General features: G+C 40.6%; 1 protein-coding gene across 1 annotated transcript in view; it reads right to left on the bottom strand.

Annotated features, from left to right (window-relative positions):
• LOC104670683 (TLE family member 4, transcriptional corepressor) overlaps positions 1 to 25,194 on the bottom strand; it is a 115,224-nt gene that overhangs the window by 14,314 nt on the left and 75,716 nt on the right. The window contains exons 5-10 of the mRNA XM_030919701.1: positions 13,665 to 13,784; positions 12,616 to 12,669; positions 11,645 to 11,797; positions 10,294 to 10,426; positions 9,768 to 9,961; positions 8,844 to 8,920 (exon numbers count right to left, since the gene is read on the bottom strand). Of these exons, the coding sequence (XP_030775561.1) occupies positions 8,844 to 8,920; positions 9,768 to 9,961; positions 10,294 to 10,426; positions 11,645 to 11,797; positions 12,616 to 12,669; positions 13,665 to 13,784 (731 nt within the window). The remainder of the gene's footprint in view (positions 1 to 8,843; positions 8,921 to 9,767; positions 9,962 to 10,293; positions 10,427 to 11,644; positions 11,798 to 12,615; positions 12,670 to 13,664; positions 13,785 to 25,194) is intronic.

Here is a 25,194-nt window from a genome sequence, read left to right as displayed (position 1 = left end):
GTAAAGAATATAATTTCCAGAATCATACAGCTAGGCTGCTACAGAGCTAGATCTCAGGCTGACTCTGTACAAACTGCTGTGAGACATTAGTAGTTACTTAGAATCTCTGAACTGCAGTTCTAATCTCTAAAATGAAGAGAATGCTACCTATACCTCACAGAATTAAATGAGATAACCAATGTCAAGTGCAATAGTCACCTTCAGGGATTCTCCATAAACCTGCATTGCCTTCTCCTTTGGATGAATCAGAGGCCTGTGATGAGGCCTTCCCTACAGATCAATTCGTTTCAGGCAAGGGACTTACCAAGGGAGATGAGTAGGCCAAAATCAGGAAGCTTTAAGGAGTTAAGAGCCTCTAGGCTTAGATGTTGAAATGACAAATGTGAAAAGAAAAAAAAAATGATAAAGCCCTAGCTTAAAACCTTGATCAGACTTGACAATCACAAATTCTAATAAATCCAAATGGAATGAGAACCTAAAAAAGCGTCCTGAGAGCCCCAAAGGCCCGCCTGTGAGTGAGTATCTCTCAGCAGTTCCATCTCCAGTTCATTTCCAGGGAAAGCCCTCAGGTGGTGAAAGCTTTTGGTTCTAAAATGCAACTTAAGTAAGAGCATCTCCCTCAACACACTCATTTTTATTTTTAGGGCACGAAGTCAGGAAGGGGCGAGTGAGGCTATTGTGATGCATGTTTCTGGAAGCAGAAGACATCAGTGGCAGGCAGGAGGCAGCTGGGCCTATACTGGGGACTATCATAGACAACAGCCCATTTTGGAAACAATGCTATTCTACTTGGGCACGGAGCTTGGGAATCTGCTCTGCTTATGGAAAGTAGTTCACAAAAGACACACCAAGGGAAAGCATTGTGGGTGCACAAAGGACAGGAGGCTGGACCAAACTGCGGAAGCTGTAGAATTAAATTAAAAGTTTATCGTTCCTTAATGGCAAAAATTTACAGGCCGGCCACATTCATCAAAATTCAGTCCATTATCGAATGGTCCTCAACTACCTGAATGTTCCCAGAAAAAATGAAGCACGCACTGAGGCTGTGGAAGATGAAGGCACCAGACAGTGGCACGCTCTTACTTCCTCTGCAGATTACAGAGTGTTGCAGAAGAACATAGTACGTGAGACTTGCTGGAGGGGAAGGATGTGGGAAGCTAGGAAGCCAATGGACAGAAGACGTTTCTTGCATCAAATCAACAGGACTTGGAGATACACTGGATGGGTGACCTGAGAGAGAGATGCTGAAGAGGACCCTCGGGCTTAGAACCTGGGTGACCAGGTAGACTGCATTACCTAGTGAAGATGACAGGGAAGCATAACTCAAAGGTACACCTACAGGGAGGTGAAGGAATTGGTTTTCTTGAACTTAGGGCAGAAATCCAAACAGCTATGATTCAGGAGAGAGGTCAGGTTAGAAACCATCCATAAAGAAGTGATGTCTGAAGCTAAGGGGCCGGAAATAAGAATCCCAGAGCAGATTATGCAGTGAGAAGCAGACCAGATACAGAATCCCAAAGAATGTGGACATTTAAGGAATCTCCAGCCAGAGTAGTCATGGAATTAAATTATTAGTAGAGATAATAAAACAGAAAGGGAGAGAAGATGTTCAATCACATGACAATTTACTAAGATTCATTCACTTAACACACATTTCTTGAGTATCCCAGTGTGCCAAGCACTATGGTAAAGCATGGAATAAGAAAGAAATGCACACACCTTGTTCTCCTGAAGTTACAGCCTGAGGGGCACATTCATTAGTGAGATATGCACATAAATAACTATCAAAATGTCAGATGGTCAGTGTGATGAACAATGCATGGTAGTCTAGGAATTTGACAGAGTGAAAAGGACAGAGGAAATGGCAATGGGGCTGCAATATTAAGAATGGGTACAAATTGTCTGAAGACAGTATGATGATTAGGAGTATGGCAAATTCAAAGGCCAGAGCAAGAGAGCATGCTAATTATTCATTTATTCAGCAAATACTTCCTAAATGCTTCGTATGTTCTAGTTACCATCAGGTGCTGGGAAATCGGAGGTGAACAATACCCACAAAGTCCCTATCCTTACACTAATCTACATCCCAGAGGGGAAAACAGGTAACAGATAAATATAAATAAGTAACCTCAGACAGTGGAAAATAGCATTAAATATACACACACAGTTTCAGATAAAAGAGAGTAGGGGTGCACAGAGTGGCAGTCAGGTGGCCCTCTCTGAAGAGGCAGCATATGGGCTGAGAGCTGAAGGAACGACACAGGCCTTACAAATAAGTAATGGGGAATGTGCCAGGCTCAGGGAACGGCAAATGCAAAGGCCTTGACCAGAAATAAGCAAGGAGGCCAGAGTGCATTCGGTGGACAGCATACAGGATATGAAGGGACAGGTAAGGCCAAACTAAAAAGGGCCATGTAGGCTGTGATGAGTACAAATGTGAATCTGGAGACTTGTGCAAAAAAAGTGACACAATTCAGTTAACGTCTTCAAATGATCTTCTGATTGCTGGGTGAAGAATGGAGTGTAGGTGGCAAAACGAAAGACAACTAGTCTGGGGACTACACAGTAATCTAGGGGAGAAGAAGTGGCTAGAGCTTGGGAGACAGTAGTAAGTTGGAAGTAGAACGTGGAGCACTCCGGCTGACTGGAGCCACAGTAGGTTGTACTGGATGGGATGATTAGAATCTGGAGGGGACACAGGGGTGATGGATGACAAGCTCTTCTTTGTGAACATGTAAATACAGGTAACTGAAGGTGAGGAAGGCAGATGTTCACTAGAGATGAGGGGGTCCAAGACCACGATGAAGATGTTGGGGGGTTGTCTTTGTAGATACCAGAGTCAACCAGGATTACGGCAGCCTCTGGGTGGTGGCAGACTCTCAGCCGTGTATCAAGTCTTTAATACACTGGGGAAATACTTCCAACAAGGTGGAGGAGGAGGTAGTCCAATGGCAAGAGCCTGAAAGGAGCAAAGTTTTCATAAACAGGTAGAAAAGTTCTGTTCTTGGAAAGGCTGGGGAAGGGGTGGCAACCACAGCTATTATTAACCCCACTGCTGGTGCTGAGGTCAGTGAATGAAATGGAAAGGTCACCCCGTAGAGAGCTGCAGGTGAAGGGGTGACCTCAGGAGACGGCCAGATTTCAGTTCAGACAAGGAGAAGGCCGCAGTAATGCTCCTTAAAGGCTGAGGTTCTGAGGGATGACGACCGAGAAAAAGGCTAATTGATTTAGCAATTAGGAGGTCATGAAGACTAAATCTTAAAGGAAGGGAAAGGAAGATTATTCAAAGTTTAGATGGTGTTATACATTCTTAATGATAATTTATTAGGAAAGTCATCTCATTCTCTAGTCTAGAGTCACTAAATGGTTTTTAAAGAGCACTGAGATTTTAAATAGTTAAGAAAACAGGCACACCATTTCCTTCAAGGTCTTCAACAGGACAGCCTTCACCTCAATCACAACCACTCTGTGAGCACCTACTATGTTCCCGGAAAGAGTCCTTTCAAGGGTCCAGATGAATTCCAAGAGCCTGCTTTCATTAATGTGGCCCTCTGTTTGCTATTAACATACATAGCAGGCACTCAGAACTGGCAACAACAAAGCTCTAGTACATACTTATTATCAGATTTCGATAGACTCTTTGAGTGTAACTAGCAAAGACTCCTGGAAGGTATGAGGGAAGTCAGCATAGCCAGGAATCAGAGAAACCCAGGCGCAAAGGACTATTCTGTTTCTAACTAATTTAATGCACCACTATATTAAACATCTCCCATCCATATACTCTGATGCAAATGTCATGCTAAGGATACAAAGTTAGGTAATGCACCTGGTCTTGTCCACAAGTGACTAACAATCTAGTTAGCATGATAAGAGAAAAGTACAGAAGTGACTACAATATCAGGTCACATTCTAATGGAAAGTATTCTGAAGTGTTTTGAAAAGGAAAGATAGAGCTTATGTTGCATGAGAGAGAGACATGGTAATAGAAATGGGTTTTTAAAGAGTGAAAAGATATCATCAAGTAAAGAGAAAGATGGAAAAAATATTCCAGATAGCAAGAATAGCAGAGAACAAAAGTTCCAAAAGGATGAGGTGAAATGAGCTGGTTTTAATCCAGGAAATCATTCAACAATAACCACACAGTAGGTGGATAGAAGAACTGGCCAAGCACAGTCTGAAAAAACATACCAGATCTATATCTCTATATAATTAAATCAATGTAATGCTATAAAAGGGAAGGAACAGAATGCCAGCCTGAGACCTTCCCAGAATTGACTGAAGGGATTTTTGAGGGATAGAGGGAGTGTGCCATTACTGGGCAAAGCTATTCATAAAATAAACTTAGTAGTAAGGAGTAGGATGGACAGGAGGAATTAAAAACAATTATTCCTGTTGGGCGTGGTAGCTCACATCTGTAATCCCAGCATTTTGGGAGGCCAAGGGGGATGGATCACTTGAGGTCAGGAGTTCGAAGACCAGTCAGTGAAACCTCATGTCTACTAAAAATACATAAAAATTAGCCAGGCATGGTGGTGCATGTGCCTGTAATCCCAGCTACTTGGGAGGCTGAGGCATGTGAATCATTTGAACCCAGGAGGCAGAGGTTGCAGTGAGCTGAGATTAAGCCATTACACTCCAGCCTGGGCGACAGATCGAGACTCTCTCTCAAACAACAACAACAATAATTGTTCCAACAATTGAAATAAGAGGTACTGGGGGGCCTGAATTAGGCAAGGGCAAGGATGACAAGTTAGAAGGTACAGTGGACATAAAATCCTACAGGACTAAATTGATGAGATGTGAGGAGGAACTAGAGTAACTTGAGTTTCTGAGCTCAGGAAAAAAGAAACGTGGTACTTGTAATTACCAAAAAAAGGGCAAACTGGGAAGAGGACCTAATTTACAGAAGTACTTTCTGAATATAATGAATTTGTGGTGCAAGTAACATACACTCAAGATCCCTAGCTAAGATGCCCAACAAATAACTAGAAATACAGCGCTGGAGGGAGAGAAATAGAGTGACCTGAACTCCTCTCAACACAAACATACACCCCACAGGTTAAGCTGCTACGAGCAAAGAGTGGCTCTCCAACAAACATGGCGATGAGAATAAGAGACAGTTGAAGAAAATGCTAGGCTTGGACTTTCTGACATAACTACACTTTGAACAATCCAGACACATGCAATTTGCTTTTTTAAAAACATGTGTATCAAACTCATTATATATGGATTATCATCTTGACAAAGACCCTGCATATTTAAAGAAGGTTGCTGGCTTTCCCACCTTCCCCTCATTCTCCTCTCTGAGGCCCAGTTTTGCTGTGCTGTGCTCATCTCTCAGGTGCACAATACCTTCTCCACATTTCCAATGTGTCACAAGATGGGATTCGACCTTGAGGTCACAATGAGGTCTGGTTATTGTATTTTACATTGACATATGATAGAAAACCTTGGTTCTAAGTAGCACACAGACCAGTGAGTTAGCCAACAAATACTTGTTGAAGGTTTTTACCATGTACCAGGCATTATTCTCATTTGAAAATCTTGCTTTATAAAAATAAACCAATGCAAAAGAGTCAGATTTCTGAATTGTGAGCAGCCTATAATCCACTAACCTGAGATCTTTTATTTTTGCTCTGTTCACATGTCATATCCCATACAATTAGTACCGTGATTTTAATCAAATACTTATACACTAGCCATAGAAGTCTCATTTGAGTAGCAGGTGAAGGAGAAAGGCCATTTTTGGCTTATGTTGAAATTAAACTATGTTGTCATTCCAACTATATATGGAGTAGAACCTCTGCTAATTCACCTGAACAGACAAGAGCACTCAATGAGAATTATATAATAAACACCATTTTATTAATTTGGAACATGCATTTAATTATAATTTCTGATAATATCTAGCAATTCATTGTGTGAAATAATTAGAACAGAGACGCACAACTTTTATAAGTCTTTCTGGAGAAAGGTAGCTACATTGTGGGTATGTGTGATGGAGGAGGATGGATGATTTTTTGTTTTATTTTCTAGCACACTTAAAGTTTTGTTTTGAAAAATATGCACAAGACAACGTTGCACAATTCTGTATCTTTTGATCTGGAGAGCCACATAACTGTTTTTTTCATTTCTGCTATAAAAATCTGTAATAAAAGTATATTATCTCTATGTGCATATAAGTCAATATAACTTTATATGCCTTCATGCTCTGTTACATAAAGACACACCAATGACCCATCTTCTTGGGTCACTTCTGCCCCTAAAACACACTGTACCTCCTACTACATAAGTAGGTGAAAAATGGATAATATGCTGGGACAAAGCTGAAAGGGAAATAAGGCTGGGGTTGACTAAACAGCCACCATGTAACAAATGTGGTACTCAAGGAACACACAACATATTATCTTACTTCCTATCTTCACATCCTTCTTGTTGAGGAGGTGCCATCCCTGATTCACGGATGAGCCGACTCAAGCTCACAAAGAAACTGTGCATAAAGCCACTCCTCTCAGTGGAGAGAAGAGATGAAATTCAACTGGCAGAGTCTAAATTCAAACTGGGATCTGTCACACTCCCAAAACCATACCCTGTTGACTGCACCACATGCTTTTTGGTAAAGGGTCATTTTCCTGGTAAAGTGTCATTTGCCACTTGCAGTAGATGTGACTGTTACTCTCATAAACACAAATTCTCAACAATCCTCTAATGCATTAACTCACTTAAAAGGATCTTAAATATTTAAACATTTTATAAAACCAAAAGTCAAAACTGATGAAGGGAAGTCAGCTCAAGACTCAGAAGCACGACCTGAGTCAGAGCGGCTATGACTCCACAGTGGTTTAACTGGTCCAAATCCCCTAGCCAAGGTGTTTCCTTAAAGACACTTATACCCCTTGCGCCTCGAAGCAGCAGCTGAGGCAAGAAGCATCATCTCATTCACTCTAGTGGTTATGCTGTAGCTCTGAGTACAACTGTTGGTTACCTAAGAAGTGACCATAAAAAAGGGATAGTACTTCTTCCCTAAAGGAACCCTTCCACTTTCCCCACAAGTTCATATGGAACTTGTAGGTATCTGGGTCATTATTTGATTAATCGTACTACCTTGTTATTTAGCATTGCTTGAAGTAGACCCAATTTTCACCTTCAAATACCTCAGAGTTCTTGGTCAATAAGAGTTGTCAGTCAGTCAACAACTATTTGCAAGACACATACAGGTACACAGAATTGTATGGTAACTGATATTCATACCTTCAACTCTCGAGGAACTGTAATTTGTCTTTTCTCCCCTATTAATCAGTCTAATATTTACCAAGCAACTTGGCTATGGAGCCAGCACTGTGTTTGATGCAACAAGAAAGGTTAGGGTAGAGTCTGTGAAGAAGTATTAATATGTTACAAAAGGAAGAACTGAGATTCGGATTCCTCAGATGGAAAGTAAAGAGAGGGTCTAGGTTAGGCAACACTGAAGGGATGTGGGGAGAAGAGGGCACGCAATTAACACTAGGGTGAAAACTAGGTGCCCGAGTGTGAGGGAGTGAATAAACAAGCAATGGGAGGTCCGAGAAGAGAGATCAGCACACATCCGTTCCCTGAGCAAATCCATACTGTGAGCACCACTACGAACCACGTACCATGCTAGGCAGTGAGACTACTTCTAAAACTGAACAACAGAAAGCTCTGTTCTGCGTTCATGGAACTTATAGGCAAGAGGGAGAGGCAGAAAATGGCTACAAATAAGCATTAGAAAGGTAGTAGAACAGGAGAGAATAATAGGGAGGAAGGGAGAGAGGGATAATAGGGCTGTCAGGGCAGAATGCTCTGACATAATGACATCTTAGATAACTAAATGAGACACTAAGCCACAGAAAGTTTTGCAGGAAGAAGGACAGTAACAACAAAATGCCTCAAGGCAGGCAAAGCTACCAGGGAAGCCTCTGGGAGAAGGGGCCTTGAGCTGCTACTGAGGGTCAGGTCTGGATAGCCCTGGAGACTGGGGAGGTAGCACATATACGGCATGTGTAGTGACAGAGGGGATGCCCACGGACAGAGTGATGAGAATAAATGCACACACACAGGTGACTAACAAGGCCATGGAGGATCTGCGGGGGAGGCTTCCCAAAGGAGAGGAGAGAGAAAGCAGCCAGCTGGGATTTTAAAGAAAGAGCCAGTGCTACTTTATAGTAAAATCTTTGTTTCTGGGAAGATGAAGCCAATTAGCAGAGACAACTGTGACTAGGTAGTAATAAAAAGGTGCATTAGATTAAAATAAAGTATTTGGAATGAGATCTGGTGAGAGATCACAATGTACAAGAGGAGGCTAGAACAACTGGTATGTTGTGTTTTGTCTTTCCTAACTCAAGGAATCTGTGAATACAGAGGCTCCAGATGCCCACAGCATGGTGTAAGAAGCCAACTGAGCAAGTCACCTTTTCTGAAAACAGAACGTAGCGTAAGAGTGCCCTTGTTTCCTCTCAGCTTTGGAAGTTTGGCATGTCTTTTCCCAACATATTCAAATTTTGAACATCCAGGTTTGCACATAATAATCAGACTTTTGGAACAAAGAATTGCCTTGAAATCCGCAACAGATGTAGAGAAGACCTGACTACTGGAGATGTTTCTGCAATTTGCATTTACATATTAAAGCTCAAAATTTTACACTGCAAAACCCCACTTCATTACTTCTCTTCTTGTGCTAAGAGAAAATGAAAAATACCTTGCAAGGTAAAAAATACAAGTCATGGGAACTCCCCCAACACCGTCGAGTGGTACTCAAAGTCTAAGGGGCCAGCAAGGGACCTGAGTTTGACACACAATGAGTAAAGAGGCAAAAAGGTACTCACGGTTTTCCTCCTGGAATGCCTGTCAGGTTTGGAGGTATTGCTGGCACACGCATGTGATGGTGTGGATCAAATCCCACCTATAGTTTTTCCCAAGCAAACAGCAAAAATAAGCACAGTTACATGCGACTTGTTTTATCCTTCTCGAAATCTATTCTAAAACCTGGGAGAATAGATCCTTAAAAAATAAGGTTTCAGAGATATATACACACAAGTATTCACTGATGAAATGATAAAATGTTTAGGATTTAATGGTATCATACTTGAGGGTGGAACATAGATTAAAAAATTATACTAATGATTACTGAAGCTCATGGTAAAACCAAAGAGTCATTACATTCATTATACTACGTGATCTAATTCTGTAGGTCTGAAATTTCCAGAATTAGTACCATTTTGGAAAATTTAAAATTAGTATTCTTTAAAAAAGACATATAAAATAAAAAAGAAACTTCCTCACCTTACAAAAGAAAATGGATCTCAAGATATACTTACATGCAGCTTCATTTATAAATACCCACAGATCTCTAAATACCTTAGATTATATAAATTACATTAAAAAATACATAGGCCAGGCATGGTGGCTCATGCCTGTAATCCTAGCAATTTGGGAGATTGTGGCAGGCAGATCACATGAGGCCAGGAGTTCGAGACCAGACTGGGCAACATGGTGAAACCCTGCCTCTATGGAAAATTTTAAAAATTAGCTGGGCATGGTGGCACATGCTGTAGTCTGAGCTACTTGGGAGGCTGAGGTGGGAGGATCACTTAAGCCTGGGAGGCGGAGGCTGCAGTAAGCCAAGATCATGCCACTGCACTCCAGCCTGGGTGATACAGTGAGACCCTGTCTCAATCAATCAAGCAATCAATCAAGCATGACAATCCTCTGTGTGCTAAAATATTATTTTGTGAAGCTCACAAACGCACCACTGGTGATCTCCCATAGGCAGCAGCAGCAGCAGCGGCAGCGGCAGCTGCGCTCATCTGAGGGGAGATGTTGTGGAGCCCAGCATAGGCAGCTCCAGGGCTGGTCAGCTCTCCGTTCATTCCAGCATGGGGCACGATCCCAAATGGAGTTGGATATGGACAGGGTACTGCCATTGGGGTCCTTAGGCTTGAGGCTGCAAACCAAAATGGATGGAAGAAAAATGAAGAACACAGGAAACAACAGTGAAGACATTTGTAAACATGTCAAAAAATAGAATCTATGGTTCAAATGAGCTTATTTTAATATTCTCAAAAGTCATTCAAGCCTTCAGAGTTCACTCATTCACTCTGTTCTACTGAACACTTACCATGTGCCAGACAAGGTTGGTCCCAGGTGCTCAGTTCAGGTTAAGTAACTTTGTCTAACAGCCATTCAATGCTGGTCATTAGCACTTTTAATGTACTGTACTCTTTGAATTATTTAAAAACAAGCATAAAAATATAGAAAATACTTTTTTTTACTAACCCAAAGGGTCAACTCCTGGTGGTTTTCCAGGTACAGGCCTCAATCCGGGAGTCGAGTTACTGCCTGGGGTGGGCGCATCAGTTCGTGGAGTAGGGGTATTGGACTTTGAAACAGGAGTAGTAGATTTTTCATTCTAATGAGATGAAATGACATGTACCAGCAATTAGAACATGGTTTTAACAATGACTTTAAACATTAGGAAGGTAAAGAAAAGGAAGGGAGGAAAAAAAATGTAAGAGGTTCTTCAGCTTGGGCCTTGATTTTCATTAATAGAAACGTTAACAAAGAAACAAAAGAATTCCTTGAGACTGCAGACCTAATATTTGGGAAGACATAAACTAAAGCTGGATTTAGAGGAGAGTAGCTCATTTCTAGGAAATTGGTCTGAGTCAGATGAGGCTCACAAACCAGGATGTCCTAACTGTGGCCACTTGCCGGTAGCTTTGGTAAAGACTGGGGTAACTTTGGGCTCCTGGCAGAATGTTCACGTCATAAGAGGCTTCCTGGTGAACAGGTCACATTAGAAAACAGATCCAAGTCTGAACTGTCATAGAGACTAAGCAGAGAGCAGATGCCATTAAAAGAATGCCAGAAGGCCAAGAGAAAATAAAATAAAATTTAAAAAACCCAACAATCTAGCCCTCTGTCGGACATATTCCTCCTAGTTTGCAGAGCAACTGAGGAATTTCCTTTCCTTTAGCTGTGAATTCCGGAGGTTATTAGAAAACTGAATTTGTCTCTTTATTCTTTAAATGTTATGTTACAAGGAAATAACTGGTGAGGAAAAAAGACACACCACACAAAATTGCAATTAACTACACAGCCACAGAAGAATAGGGTGCAGGGAGATTATCCTGATGGGTGAGCAGTTCATTTTTGCATTTGTGATTTGTGATGTGAGTCAAGGTAGACTTTTGTAAATGACAGATTACTTTTTAGATAGGAAGGGAAAATTATTGCAGTCATATGTAGCTTGGTAATTCAAACAAAGCTAGCAACAAAATCACATTCAAGCCCCAAACTAAATTTACCATAAACCACAGGCGACAAAACCATCTCTGTAACCCCAGTGTGCATTTTTCATCTTCGCTAAGACGTGTTTCACTCAATTTCCCCATATCCCTCTTCTATCCTTGCAAAAAGAATCACAAAATAAACACTCATCACCAACAAGTTAGTAAACTTATTCTGCTCTACATACTTTTGCCAATTAAACTTAAATACTGAACATATATATACACTTGGAAGAAAAGCCCTGTAAAAAATGTGAGAAATATAAAGATAAAAACATCAAATTCAAACATCAAACTGGCAGAGGCCACACTCAGAGAGATGGTAAGGAGCTACTTACAAGGCTAAGTTCTTTGGATTTGGAGGAGGGAGTACTGCTGGAAGATGCAATAGAGGCTGGACTAATCGGGGCATCTTTCTTGAGCAGGCGTGTCTTGTCCAGGCCATTCTCTCTTGGGGAATGTGCTGGGCTCCCTCGAGGGGAAGATGGATCCTACAAAGGAACATCAAGGATAGTAATGCAAGCACAGCCCATTTACAACGCTGGGGATGTTGGGTGTGGACATTTCTAGCCAAAAGCATTTAATGCATGCTTAGAAGCACAAATGTGCTAGAACAGATAACAATACTCACTGAAACTACTAATGAAAATATTCAGTATTGAGGGCCCCAAAATTATAGTATTTATAGCACTTATTTAAAACCCAAAGACAAATCAAAACCCCACCCATCTGCCAATTGCACGTCAATAAGACCTGCAGGCTGACCACAGAGATCTGGTGTGCCTTCACTGCGGTAGAGAAAGACACTTTACTCTTAATAGAAAAGAACAGTGACAAAAAAAAGAGAAAAAGATCAATAACATAAAATCAGTAGTATATAATTTTTATGTAAATAAAAAATGGGTCCCTTTAGAAATCAAGAATATGTTTTGGGCCGGGTGCAGTGGCTCACACCTGTAATTAATTCTAGCCCAGGAGTTTGAGCCCCGCCTAGGTAACATAATGAGACCTCATCTCCACAAAAAATTTAAATATTCGCCAGGCATGGTGGCGTGTGCCTGTAGTTCCAGCTACTCGGGAGGCTAAGCAGGGAGAATCACTTTAGCGTAGGAGTTCAAGGCTGCGGTGAACTGTGGTCGCAATACTGTACTTTAGCCTGGGCAACAGAACAAGATCCTGCCTCAAACAACAACAACAGCAACAACAACAAAATGACAAATCTCAAAATATTTTGGATACTAATTGTTCGGACAAGTAGTCTTTGATATGGCTGGACAAGAGCAGAAAATTAAAGTAGCCACTAACATACCTCATTGGAAACGTCAACCACCAAGTTGTCATCACTTTTCTCACCATCGCTGTCCTGCATTGACAAGTGAGAAGCATTATCTTCTCCCCCCAACAAAATATACCACATTTACCCTAAATAAGTCCAGACTAATTCCTCAGATCATATAAAGATGAGCTGTACCAAACAGTGTTAAATACTTGACAATGTCCTATTTTCTTTAATCCTCATGATGATGCTATGAAGGTGCGTAATATGATTATATTTTTCAGATTATGAGACTGATGCACTGCCCACTGCACCCACAGGGTGACCTGATTATATTTTTCAGTTTACAAAACTGAAGCTGATGGTTGGCTTATTACTCTAGAGTAGAGGCTGCAAACTGACAAGCCCAGGCTAAATCCAACCTACACACAGGTGTGGTCTGGTTTGTCAGTATTTTAAAAAACTGCATATTGGGAGGTAAAAAATCCAGATTTTCAGCTTTTCATGAGGCCTGAAGCCCTGTAGGACACGAGCAGGGAAGCAGAGCAGGGGCCACCTGCCTCCACACTGCTCCATCCAGCTTGCTCCCTGCTTTCACTCCTGTGACCTGCCCAGCCACTAGAGGAAAATGAGCTTCATTCCAGGCTAGGGATGATCTTGGATGACTCTCCATGTTTTATTCCACAAGATTTGGTATATCCTTCAGCACATGAATCCATCTAGGCATTTAAACACATTTTTTATGATTTTATATTTTTTCCTTAACAATTCTAGCTAACCACAGAAAATCCAACCACTCTGAAATAAATGGGGAAGCAAATACACCTATAGAAACAATAATATGGATCATTCAGGTCTTCTGTTAGCTGCCCAAATGAAGCATTCTATCCTCACATACACCTGTACACACACAGGACTTCACGTAGCCAATGGCTACAGAGCTATAAATGCAACAAATGTTTTTTGTCTCCTAAAGGATGTTATCCTGTGTTCCTGTGTTGGCTGGAAACAGTCAAAGGGTAAAATGGCTGCAGATAAAAAGGCAAGCTGGCCTCCCCTAAAGCAAAGGTGAATGAACTTACATAACGAGCTGCAATTTCCTTTTCTTCAGTTTTCTGTTTTTTGCTCTCTGAGGAGTAGTCTGTGGAGTTTCTGTGCTTCTCAGCACCTCGGAAACTGGCTGATGGGGATACTGAAGAGCTCTGGAATTAGAAGGAGAGGAAGCATGGTTGAGAAATTATCATCCATTTAGTCGAGTGATTTTTAAGTCACTTGAGACTTTCTTTTCTTTTTGTTCTTTAGTACATATTTGCAAAGCTCTTAAGAGGAAACAGGAGAGAGCAGAGAAGACGAAAGGAGGAAAACAGGGATCTAAAGGGAAAGACAAGTAGCAAAAGACAAGGGGAAAGATAATGGGAAAGAAAGAAGAAGAGAGAAGAGGCAGAGAGATGGGACAGAAGGAGGAGAGGAATTAAAAAGGGTGGCAGAAGTTAGTGTCAACTCAAAACAGAGAATGGGTTGGGTTTTACCGATATATTGTACTGTTGAAGTGCCTTTAGAAAGTTGGGAAAGGGGCTGGGCATGGTGGCTCACACCTGTAATCCCAGTACTTTGGGAGGCCAAGGCGGGCAGATCACGAGGTCAGGAGGTAGAGACCATCCTGGCCAACATGGTGAAACCCCGTTGTTACGGAAAAGACAAAACAAATTAGCCAGGCATGGTGGCGGGCGCCTGTAGTCCCAGCTACTCAGGAGGCTGAGGCAGGAGAATTGCTTGAACCCAGGAGGCAGATGCTGCAGTGAGCCGAGACGGTGCCACTGCACTCCAGCCTGGGTGACAGAGTGAGACTCTGTCTCGAAAAAAGAGAAACAAAGAAAGTTGGGAAAAGAAGCATATATGAGAGAAAAGGGAAAGACAAAAATCAGGCTTTTTAAAAAATTTATTTATTTTTTTTTAAAGTTTGCTGGCTAATGGGAAGCCAGCACTTCAAACTTCTACAGAGAAACTATAAAGCAGAGCTTTTAAGAAGTAGTTAAGTCAATGAAAAAAAAGGGGGGAGAAGTAATTTTGGGGGATTTGAGCAACCAAAGATGGCAGTCATTCGACATACAGGTCATATTTATGAAATTTTGCTCAGCGCCACATACTAGGGCTTGGAAGATGCAGAGTGGGAGGAAAAACACCACCTGCAAAAATGCATATTATTCCTTTCTCACTCCTATAGTTTTCAGGAACCCACTCAATGCCGCTGGGGCCAGGGAATGGAGAAAGATCCTCCATGCCTCTTGGGATCACACTTAGGCTCAGCCTGTATGCTCCATCTCGGCTTTCAAGGAGCTCTCAACTGGAGAAGTCTCCTACACACACATGAGACATGGGTGACAAGATCCGAAGCAGGGAATGACTCTATCTGCCATGAAGGTCAGGTGGTTATTGGGCACATTTAGATAATATGAGAGCTTAAAATCATGGATGAAGCAGTGAGAAAAGTGCCAATGAAAACTGGATCTAATCTTAACAATTACCTAGTGCCTATGCTTCAGACAGACCAAAGAAAAGATCTAAATGCAGGCGAGGTGGGAGAGTGGGAGCTGGGCTGAGGGTCATGCTATCCTGCTGAGTGGTGAATGGCAAAAACCTGAGTAGCACAGTCCCTTGGCAGGGCACCAGGGCAGGGCTCCCAACTGTGAATGACCCTAACCCAGGGTAAGAAAGGGCTGATCTTGGAGGGTAGTAGAAAGAATATCTGAAAATCTCTATGGAAAAAAAGTTATAGGAAAAACAATCACCACTGGAACGTCTCTGTCTGGCATGCAAATCAATTCAGAAAACTGGCCAGGAAGGCTCTTCCTCATTTATAAATTCATTTCACGTAAGACTAACTCTTTGAACTTTTTTTTTTTTTTTTTTTTTTTTGCTTTAAGTCTGTTGGTAATAACTGACATTTATAAAAACGTACAACATTTACGAGGGCCTTTTAATTAACTATGGGAGAAAGTGTGTTCTCCAGAACTTTTGGGTCTATGTTCCATTGTATTTCCACTGAGCCATAATGTCACAATCTCTTTTGTGGCACTACTGAACTTTCAAAGCACATTGTTAGAAGACGGATAGGCCTTCTTCATACCTGTGGTGATGGCAACTCTATTACGAGCGCCATAGGTGTGCAGGTGGGAGTTTGGTGGGGGAGAGAGATGGGACCAGTGAGTGAGTGGGTACCCACTGGGAGGGGCTGGGGACCTCTAAATCCTTCCCTGCTGCGCCAGGCCCTCTTGAGGTTTTATATGAATACTCTATCCCTATCAAACATTCAACTTTAAGCTTAGTGGCAGAAAAGACTGCAGGCATTGTTCAGTAAGGCTGAAGATTGACACAAAACATTACGAGCCAAAAGATTTTTTAAAGTGGACTACTTCTTGACTTTTGTGTATCTCTGCTGAGTTCCAAACCTCACTCCCAAGCCATGAGACTTGGGTCAACACTTCTGCTTTGCTTTCACACAACTCAGTGCACTCAGCAGGTTTTCATGACCAACGAAACCATGCATGCAACCATCACCTGTGCGTTACTATCTACCATACTTCATGCCTCAATCCCATTTCTAGTTTTCCCCTCTCCACTCTATCTACCTCACTTCTGGAATCATACTACCCAAAGAGAGGTTCAGCCTGTTCTTATTCCTTTTTTAAAAGGACAGTTTCCTACTGTTCACAGGGGAAAAAAAATTCCCAATTTCTGAGTATGGCTGTTTTCCAAAGTCTTCAATCCACACCCCAATCCAGAGTCCTGGCCTTGTATCCTACCATCGGCACTATAAGCCAGTGTTCCCCTGGGCTCTGTGTATGTTCGTTACATCTGTAGCCTTTTTTCCTGGCTTATGGCAATGCCTATTTTCTCAAGATCTATCTTTTGAAATCCCCCACTATCCTTAAGAATCAGCTCTAATGTCACTTTTCAAAGCTTCCTCAGATGCTGTCAGGCGGAATTAATCATTCATTCCTCTTTGTTCCCTTAACATTTTGTTCCTCCGATGAGTAAAGCACTCACAACAAATTTATTGCTGTGTTTACAAGGCCACTTCCCACTTCAGGCTGTGGGCTCCCTGAGGGTGGGGGCACCTAGCATCACGAGCAAAAGAGAACTGCCCAGAAATATTTCTAACACAAATGGCTGAACATCCCCTCTGCATGCCTCAATCTCACTCCAAATCTCTTATGATACATTTCTTTTCTGAGCATCACTAGGATGAACAATTCCACGGGAGACCATTCACTAGAGTAAGATTTGTGTAGTGGTGCCCCTGAAACCGGTAATACGGCAATTCAGCCCCTTCCTCACCTTTGCTACTTTACCTACCCTTTAGAAGCACTAAATCTGGCTAATCTGATATTTCACAAAAAGAAGAAAAATAGAGTGTATGTATCTTTTATTAATAATTCTCTGAGCATTCAGATTCTGCTATATTCTATTGAAAGTTGTTTCCACATTAAGAGGAAAAATTTCTAAACAAAACAATTTCTTAAAAATACTAAAAGGTGATGCCTATTTAGATTTTTATGTTCATTTGTTGGCTTATATGTACAATCAAATACTTTATATTTTTCTTAAGCTAGCTGTTTCTGGTTGTGCAGGCAGCGTTATATTTTTGAATTTGTAGAACAGAGTTACATGTTGGAGTTTCCTGGTAGAATGATAAAGTAGTTAATTATCACTAGCATTTAAAGGTTAAGCTGCACAATGGGCACCGGGGCAATCAGCAATGTTCTAATAACATAATTACTCTGGAATCAAATTGGACTTGGCACAGACTCTCATCATGAATCTTGTAAGTCCACCATTCTGCCACACGAATGCCACTTGGATCTCTGCTAGGAATGTGAATAAGAGGAATTAAATAAATACCGATAAAGTCATGCTTTTACTAGAAAAGCTTTTTTATTTCTCTATTATTATTTTAAAAGCTCAATTTAGATATTTCTCAAGCTTACCACGTAACTTACTGAAGCTGCATTGTGACCCTATAAATCTACAAATGTAGAAGTCTTAAACACAAGTCTTTCTCACTACAGTCTAAGCGTATGTGTGTGTGTGTGTGTGTATCTCAGCAAATCTGTTATGATTGGAGAGTCACAGTCAGAAGCAATGGCTGATCCAGAGAAAGCAAAATACCCTGAATGTGAATGTTTAGTAAAGCTCTGGATTTTAAAAGTAAACACTTATACTGGGATATTTAAAAAGAACAGAGTAGACCTGTTTTAAAAAAAGAGCAGGAAAACAAGGAGAAATCAAGAAGAAAATAATAAAGGATTAGAAGACTTATTACATGGAAATCCCAATTGCTTTGGCAGCAAAAGGTAAGCTTTAGAAAGCTATTGCTAACATCACAAATCAGGTTCTAATTTCACTATGAGAAGACTCTAGTTCCTAGTTTAAAGTCCACCCCAGACTTTACTAAGGCTATTGACCAAGTCAGATGGAAAACTGACACCTTCAGCAACTTGAAAGGGATGGCCCCACCCCTCCACCTTTACTCCTCTGCCACTTCAAGATCAAAGATGACAATTGTATGTGAAAGACTTCTATAAAGTAACTCCCCCCCAAAAGAAGATGCTGTTGTTATAATTAGCTAATTTTAATAACAGGGAGCACAGATTTTAATAGCAGGCAAGAGCATCTCTCTGGAGTCAGACTGCCTGGTGTGAGTCTAGAGTCTTCACTTAATAGCTGTGTAGCCGTAAGGGATGTTGCTTATTCTCAGTCTCTCTTTAGTCTGAGGGTAACAACACACCATCCTCAGCCCCACAAGGCTGCTTTGAGGACCAAGAAAAATAATCCACATAAAGTACAATGTGCAGTTCCAGGCACATAGCCCAGCCCCTCAACAGTGCAACTTAGTCCCATCACTGTATACTGGACTCCAGTTAATTCTACTTACTTTAGAGATTGGGATGGTGACCTAGCGTGGATCTTCTATTTTAAACCTTATGTTAGGTCTTTTGTAGACATTTGTGTAGCACTTCCCCCAGCATAGATATTCTGATGCACTGTAATTATAGGGTTTTAATGTGCTACTATTCACCAAAACTCTTCTCCTTTCAACAATCACAATAAGGTTTTGGTTCAATACTGCACAGAGGCAAGACTGCAAATACTATCTCCACAATGGACTTTCTAATTTGATTTCTAATGCACACCATGCCAATTTTACTTTCCATTCACGTAGGTGCAGTGCTTAGACTTCCCTGCCCATAGAGGATAACAACCAGAAAGAACATGCTAAAGGTCACATGGACAACCATGATCAAGAAGCCTAAAACTCATTCGTTATGGCTTGTTTGCTCATCAGCTATGGCCTTCAAAAATCCTATCCACATGGTACCAAAGGGTAAATCAGTTTGCAAACAGATAAATGGGATAATGAGGAGTCAGAAGGCACCATTAAAATCTGTCAAGGGTAATTGCAAGTCCTGGTTTGTCCTTTCTACACCTGTTGTCCAGACTTCCCTTCACTCTCAAAAACGGCCAAGTTTAGATGATAAATTATAGTTACTCTAACTATAGTTCAGTCACTATAGGAATTCTCAAACATTAATCGGAGTCAGGGACAATTCAAATTGAGTTTGTTTTTGGTAATGGGGACGGCACTGGGGGCACAGAGACAGAAAGCTGAAGACGGCCCCTGTAGATCCTTTACTGATGCCACAACCAAAGTCCTCAATCATATTTCCCTCTGCAACCCGTTAGAAAAGCAAAAGACCCATGTCAAAAATAAAAATGGACACTGGTGACTCCATAGTCATCAATCATCCAAAGAATTGATCATGTTCACCAGACCTCAAAGCACTGTATTTCTGTATTTTAGAACTACTTTGAGTAAGTTTGGAAAGTAATATCCTGAATAAACCTAGGTACATCAAACTGCTGTAGTACCATAACCCAGCTAGTTTCTGCTTGGATTTTATTGTACAGAATTACACAAAATGTTTATTTTCCTATTCATTGAGCTCTTTATAACTGATAAAACATTTTAACATATTCTTTTCTCATTTACAGGGAAACCACCAAGATATATAAGAGGAAATAATCCTCAATTGGGAAAAAGTAAATATAAAACCTTTAAAATGAAAAGTATTTGATCAAAATGCACAAGTCTCACATAATAACATATAACACATGTACATTTATGTAAATGAACTTAAAATGTATAGCATGCGAGTGGTAAAAAACTTGAATATAGCAGAGCTCTGACTGACCCAGTCACTGGTGTCAGTTTACTGCTCATCACAGTAAGAAGTTTTTTTTTTTTATAACCTGCTTGATTAAGGAAGTCATTAAAAGCACAATCTGTATAAAACTCTCACAGAACTTGCTTTTTTCAAATTAACATAAATCAAAACTCACCTTCAAAAATGACTGGGACTTTCTAAAGACCTGCCCTTGTTAAAAGAAGATTTAATATAATCTCCATATAAAGTAATGAGTCTATTCTTAACAAATGTTTCACCTTCTACAACATTTCACGAACAATATATTCTTTAAAATGTTCTATTGTTGTTTTTATCTCTGCTTCTCTCCTGGTAAGAGAAACCTGGATCAAGGTAAATTTCTTTCGCAGGTAATCAAAGTATTACCAAACCAGAGGAACCAATAGTCAGAAGAATAACTGAGAAGAGAGGTAGTTGTCCACAACGGTTATGCTATAGGTATAAAAGTCAGACAGCCTTCGGTTCAAGACCAGGCTGTAACACTTGCTATGTGACCTTGGGAAAATTAATGAACCTCTTTAAGCTTCCATTTCTCTAGTAGGTAAGATGAGGGTGTTAGCAGCACTTCCTTGTAAGTTGCCATAAGGATAAAGAAGAATTCAACCTAGCATCTAGTAAGCTCCCATAGACAGCTATTCCCTTTTGGCAAATGTGGAAACAGCCGCATAATTTTTGTCTACTTATGGACTCATTCAGCAAGTAGTCAACACATTAAGTACAGAAACACATGAAACGTCTTGAATAAAATATTAATACACACCTTGAAGAATGAAATATATACTTTGTTTTTCAGTAGAGCTCCTTAGTCAAAATACTCAGGATATAAAAGTCTTATGTTTTTTTTTCTTCATGTGTCGTAGAAAATACAGCACTTCAACATTCATTCTTTCACGTTCTGTTTTCATGGTCTCAGCATTATGTATTACTTGGTCAGTATAAAATGCCCTAATAATTTATAAGGTATCAATAAAATTGATTTTAAATTAGAACATTATCTTAATGTCCTCTCGGGGTTTCTTCACTGTTGCTTCCTCTTCCTGGAATAAAGCTGTTGGCTCCACCCCAGAAATGTCATTAAACACAGTGACTTTAGCTGACAAACTGAGCTGCTGGGACACGATGCTTTGACGCCGAAGACACAGGGTTGATTCTGATGTAGGGAGCTTAGCTGCCCTCTCTTGAAAGCTAGTCTGCATGTGGTACAAGTGTTGGGACACACAAGGAAACAAGTGGATGAATGAGCTGGAACAAGTATAACCCCTCACCACTGACGGAGAGAAGAATCCAAAGTACAAGCTGAATTAATCAAGTAATCCCTTTCCTGATCATTAGAGATGGCACAGTATTAACGGTCTATCAGAAATTGTAATAAAAATTGCCAAGTGCATACAACTTTGTATTGTGTTCATCATTTCAACTACCTATCACCCCAAAGTCATTTCACGCTTTTCAATCCAATGGACCTCCTCAAAGTTTGCAAAGTCTAATGTTCCTGTCTGCATTTGTTCTCCAGCAAGAATACTCTGCTCTCCTTAACACAGATTCTATAAATCTTGTATGCCAACTCTGTGTAAATTACAGTCACATGCACTGGCCACTTTCTTCTGGGATTATTTTTTTCAGTATATGACCTATAAAACATATCCTAAACCATTCATTCACCTACTGCCTTATAACCAACGTTACTTAAGTCTCACTGGCAAATCTCATGTGGTACATGAGTTTGAATGCCCTAAAAACAAAAGTGGGAGGGCTGGCAAAAATCTCTTTCCTGGATGTTCACGGAAGGTGCACTGGCTTTATACCTATTTCTGTACTGTGCTCTGTTTTTGAATGAAAATATCAACACAATCATAACAGCCGCTTTGACAAAGCTGAAGTAGGGTAGCAGCTCAGAGAAATAAGTTACTAAGCTTTAGGACTTGGCAAGCTGTATCTTAATGGACCACTATCTTCATTTTAGTAACTATTAACATTTATTAGAAAAGAAAGTATTTTCACACTGCTACTTTTTTTTTCAATAAACTGCTTTAATCTATTTGAAAGGCTATGCTTTTTTTCCCAGAGTGTTAACTCCACAGATTCTCATATATATTCTTACGTATTATGTATGCAAATATACTTTATACAACATCTGAGGGTAATACGACAGGAACAAAGAAATGACAATACATCAATTTAAAGGAAGGCTGCCTAATAAGTTTTAAGGTCGCAAATAAGGAACTCCTGGTCTTCTTCATATCACCACAAAATGGCTAAACAGTTTTCAATGATTGCTTAACTGACTGGTCTTAAGGGCCTTCATTAAAATATTAAAGTAAGTTATTCTTTAGAATGGCGCTGAAAGACAGAAATATAATGTGAACCACCTATGTATTTTACACTTTTCAGATAGATTTTTTAAAAATGTTTTACAGTAAAATTAATTTTGGTCATCTATTTAATCCAATACTTCAAAAAATACCATGTCAATACACATACTAATATGAAAATTATGTGACATTTTACATTCTTTTTTTAGTACTAAGTCTTCAAAATCTGATGTGCATTTTATACTGACAACAGTACATCTCAATTTGGACTGGCCACATTGCTGCTGCTGAAAAGCCACATGTGGCTTGTGGTTACCAGGTCAGACAACACAGGTCTAAAAGTTCTCAGAGTCCCAACAGAAATCAACACCCATTAAGACAAACGTCTTGCACTTGTTATAAGTAGCAGGTGTCATCTAGCCCCTGCCTACCTTCTTCAATCTGATCTGAAAATTTCCTTCTCAGAGCACTGGACAACCCAAACGTTTTCATCCTTCAGAGCCTTTGTGCAGACTTCTGCCAAGAACTCCCTTTCCCAGCCTGAGTGGCTAGCATCTTTTCATCTTTTATGTCTCAGCTTAGATGTCACATCTTTGGAAAGGTCTTATCTGTAATGCTATCCAAGGAGCTCCCTCCGGCCGGTCTCTAACACAGCCCCTTATGTGCTTCCTTCCTGGCACTGTGACTGTGGCTGTTCTTCTGATTATTTATCTCATCTACTTGACTAGAAGTTCCACGAAGGCAAGGACCACGCCTGTTTTGATCACCACGAAAATCCAGGACTTCGGTGTTTTAATTGACAGCTGGTGAACAAATGAAGGGGCAGAAAACTTGGTTCTGCTCATGTATGCTTCATGTTACCATATTATTTTCATTATATTAAGATAGGAGATTATGCATTCCTAAAGGTCATGCACTATTGTGTCTTATTTCTTTGCATCCTCAGTGCTTAACATAATGCCTGTAATAGAGGAAGAGCAGTGTGTGTGTGTGTGTGTGCATGTGTGGTGTGAGATATGCGTGTGTAGGCACACCAAAAGAGGGAGGCAGCCTTCAAAAATAGTAATTTTGAAAGTAATAGGGTGACAAGATAATTTTCAGAACTATGTTGAAAAGACAGTTAAAGCTGGTGCCTTTTCACTGCTGCTCTCCTCACCAAACAAGGATGTAGGCCCCTCCCGCAAAGTCAGTGCCCAGCCCTGGCCTCTGGGTGGGCATGCAATGAATATTCATTGTTGGACAAATGTATGAAGGCCATCTTTTTAAAAATTCTAATAGAAATTAATGTTTCCTATAAGAAAGAAAGTTTTCAACAGGTTATCCCTTTCCTTGTCTCTCATCACACACTCCTCAGCTGTCTGTGACCACAGGGAAACAAATCTTACTTAAGTCTGACCATTGAACAGACAGGATTTAAAGGAACCCTGCCTGACAGACTCAGGGAAGAATGCAGGCATCAGCAGTTTTTCTGTGCTGCTCATTTAGAGAACAGTGACCCTGGGGAGCTCCTTGAAATGTTTATCCCCCAAGGAGGTATGTGGTAAAAGGAAAAACATCCTTAGTCCTCCCCTTGCTTTTTTTTTTCTGGGTAGGAAGTCACCACAAACAGACTACGAAAGAAAAAGCCAAATATAAGGCAGACAGATACAATACTTATTTTTTAAGGAAGAGGTTTATATTGGTTGATATTTCAGTCATAGATGACTACCTGGTGCTTTATGTAAATTTTTATTACGTAAAGCAACATAAAGCATTATTAGTATCAGTTGTGACTGATAGTGACTTCAGTATGCTGAGGAATGAAAACAAATGAGACATAGATACTTAAGAGATACAATTTCAGTTCATTCTACAGAAATGATTTCAAGCTTTCCTATGACAAGAAGATCTAAAGATGCAGGTGACTTTGAGGAAACATAAAAAACACTGGAAGAACAGGTTGATTCACCAAGCATGTGCCAGAATTACTCTGGTCTAACCAGGCAAAAGCACTCCACTAACCAGTGCTGAAATGTTGAAAGGTAAGTCAAGTTGTGATCTAATCTCTCACCCTCCCCCTGCAAAAGATCACATGTCAGAGAGCTAAATTACAAGGGACTGATGAAAAATATCTTAGCCCCACTCTACTTGCCATTTCAAAAGACAACTGTGAGTCCTGGTCCATCGCTCCTGCTTCTCTGACCTTTCCCTCTCCCTTTTCCTCCTTCCATTTGCTTCTCTCTTTTCCATTCTCCACACTCCCCCCTCCGCCCTTGCCCTGCCAGCAATACCTCTGTCAATATTCTGTCTTGCTGGTGGCACTGTGGGCTAAAGAGGTTGTTGACCCTTATTCTAACATGTCCTTTTAGGTTAATTACTTTTGTATACTCGGTGTACCCAGTGACATTTAATCACTACAGCGCTACTCAGTAAACAGAAATGAATGGAGCCAACTGCAATTTGGCATCAAGCTAAATGGTGCAGTAATAGCAGCATGCTGAAAATGGACTGCAAGAAAATACTCTCACTCACCACACAGAGAAATGAGGTGAATGCCATTCGATCAATCACTATTTTATTAAAAAGAAAGAATGCTAGTTCAGTGGTGCGCTTTTGCTATTTAATACTAAATATGGCTCGAAGGACATGATGCACTTTTTAATGCAAGGACAATTCATAAGTGTTTGCTAAACGAATGAAGGAAGATCAAAATAACTCAAAGCAGAGGTACAACTTTTGTGGTCGAGTTTGTCTCTCTCTTTCCACGCATGCACATGTGTGGCATGTGTGCATGCATGTCCCACCACAGGACAGCTCTCTGCTAACACAGCCAACAGTCCGCTATCTGGCAAGTCTTATGTTTGTAAGCTTCCAGGGTATAGGAATCGAAATGCAGAAGATCCCACAACCTAATGTGTGCAAGAAAGTACCCAGGAGCATGGGATTAATCAAATGTCAAGTCACAGACATTGGAGCCACTGACAACATCTTTAAAACAGACACCCACTGACCTTCCTCCACTGAGAATAGAGAGCAGATGGGAGAGGTTATTAGCA

This window comes from Rhinopithecus roxellana, chromosome 16 (genome assembly GCF_007565055.1).
Source record: "Rhinopithecus roxellana isolate Shanxi Qingling chromosome 16, ASM756505v1, whole genome shotgun sequence".
In the NCBI taxonomy this organism is placed as follows: domain Eukaryota; kingdom Metazoa; phylum Chordata; class Mammalia; order Primates; family Cercopithecidae; genus Rhinopithecus; species Rhinopithecus roxellana.
Note: the sequence above shows the minus strand (reverse complement) of the source record. Positions and strands in the feature narration are given on the sequence as shown.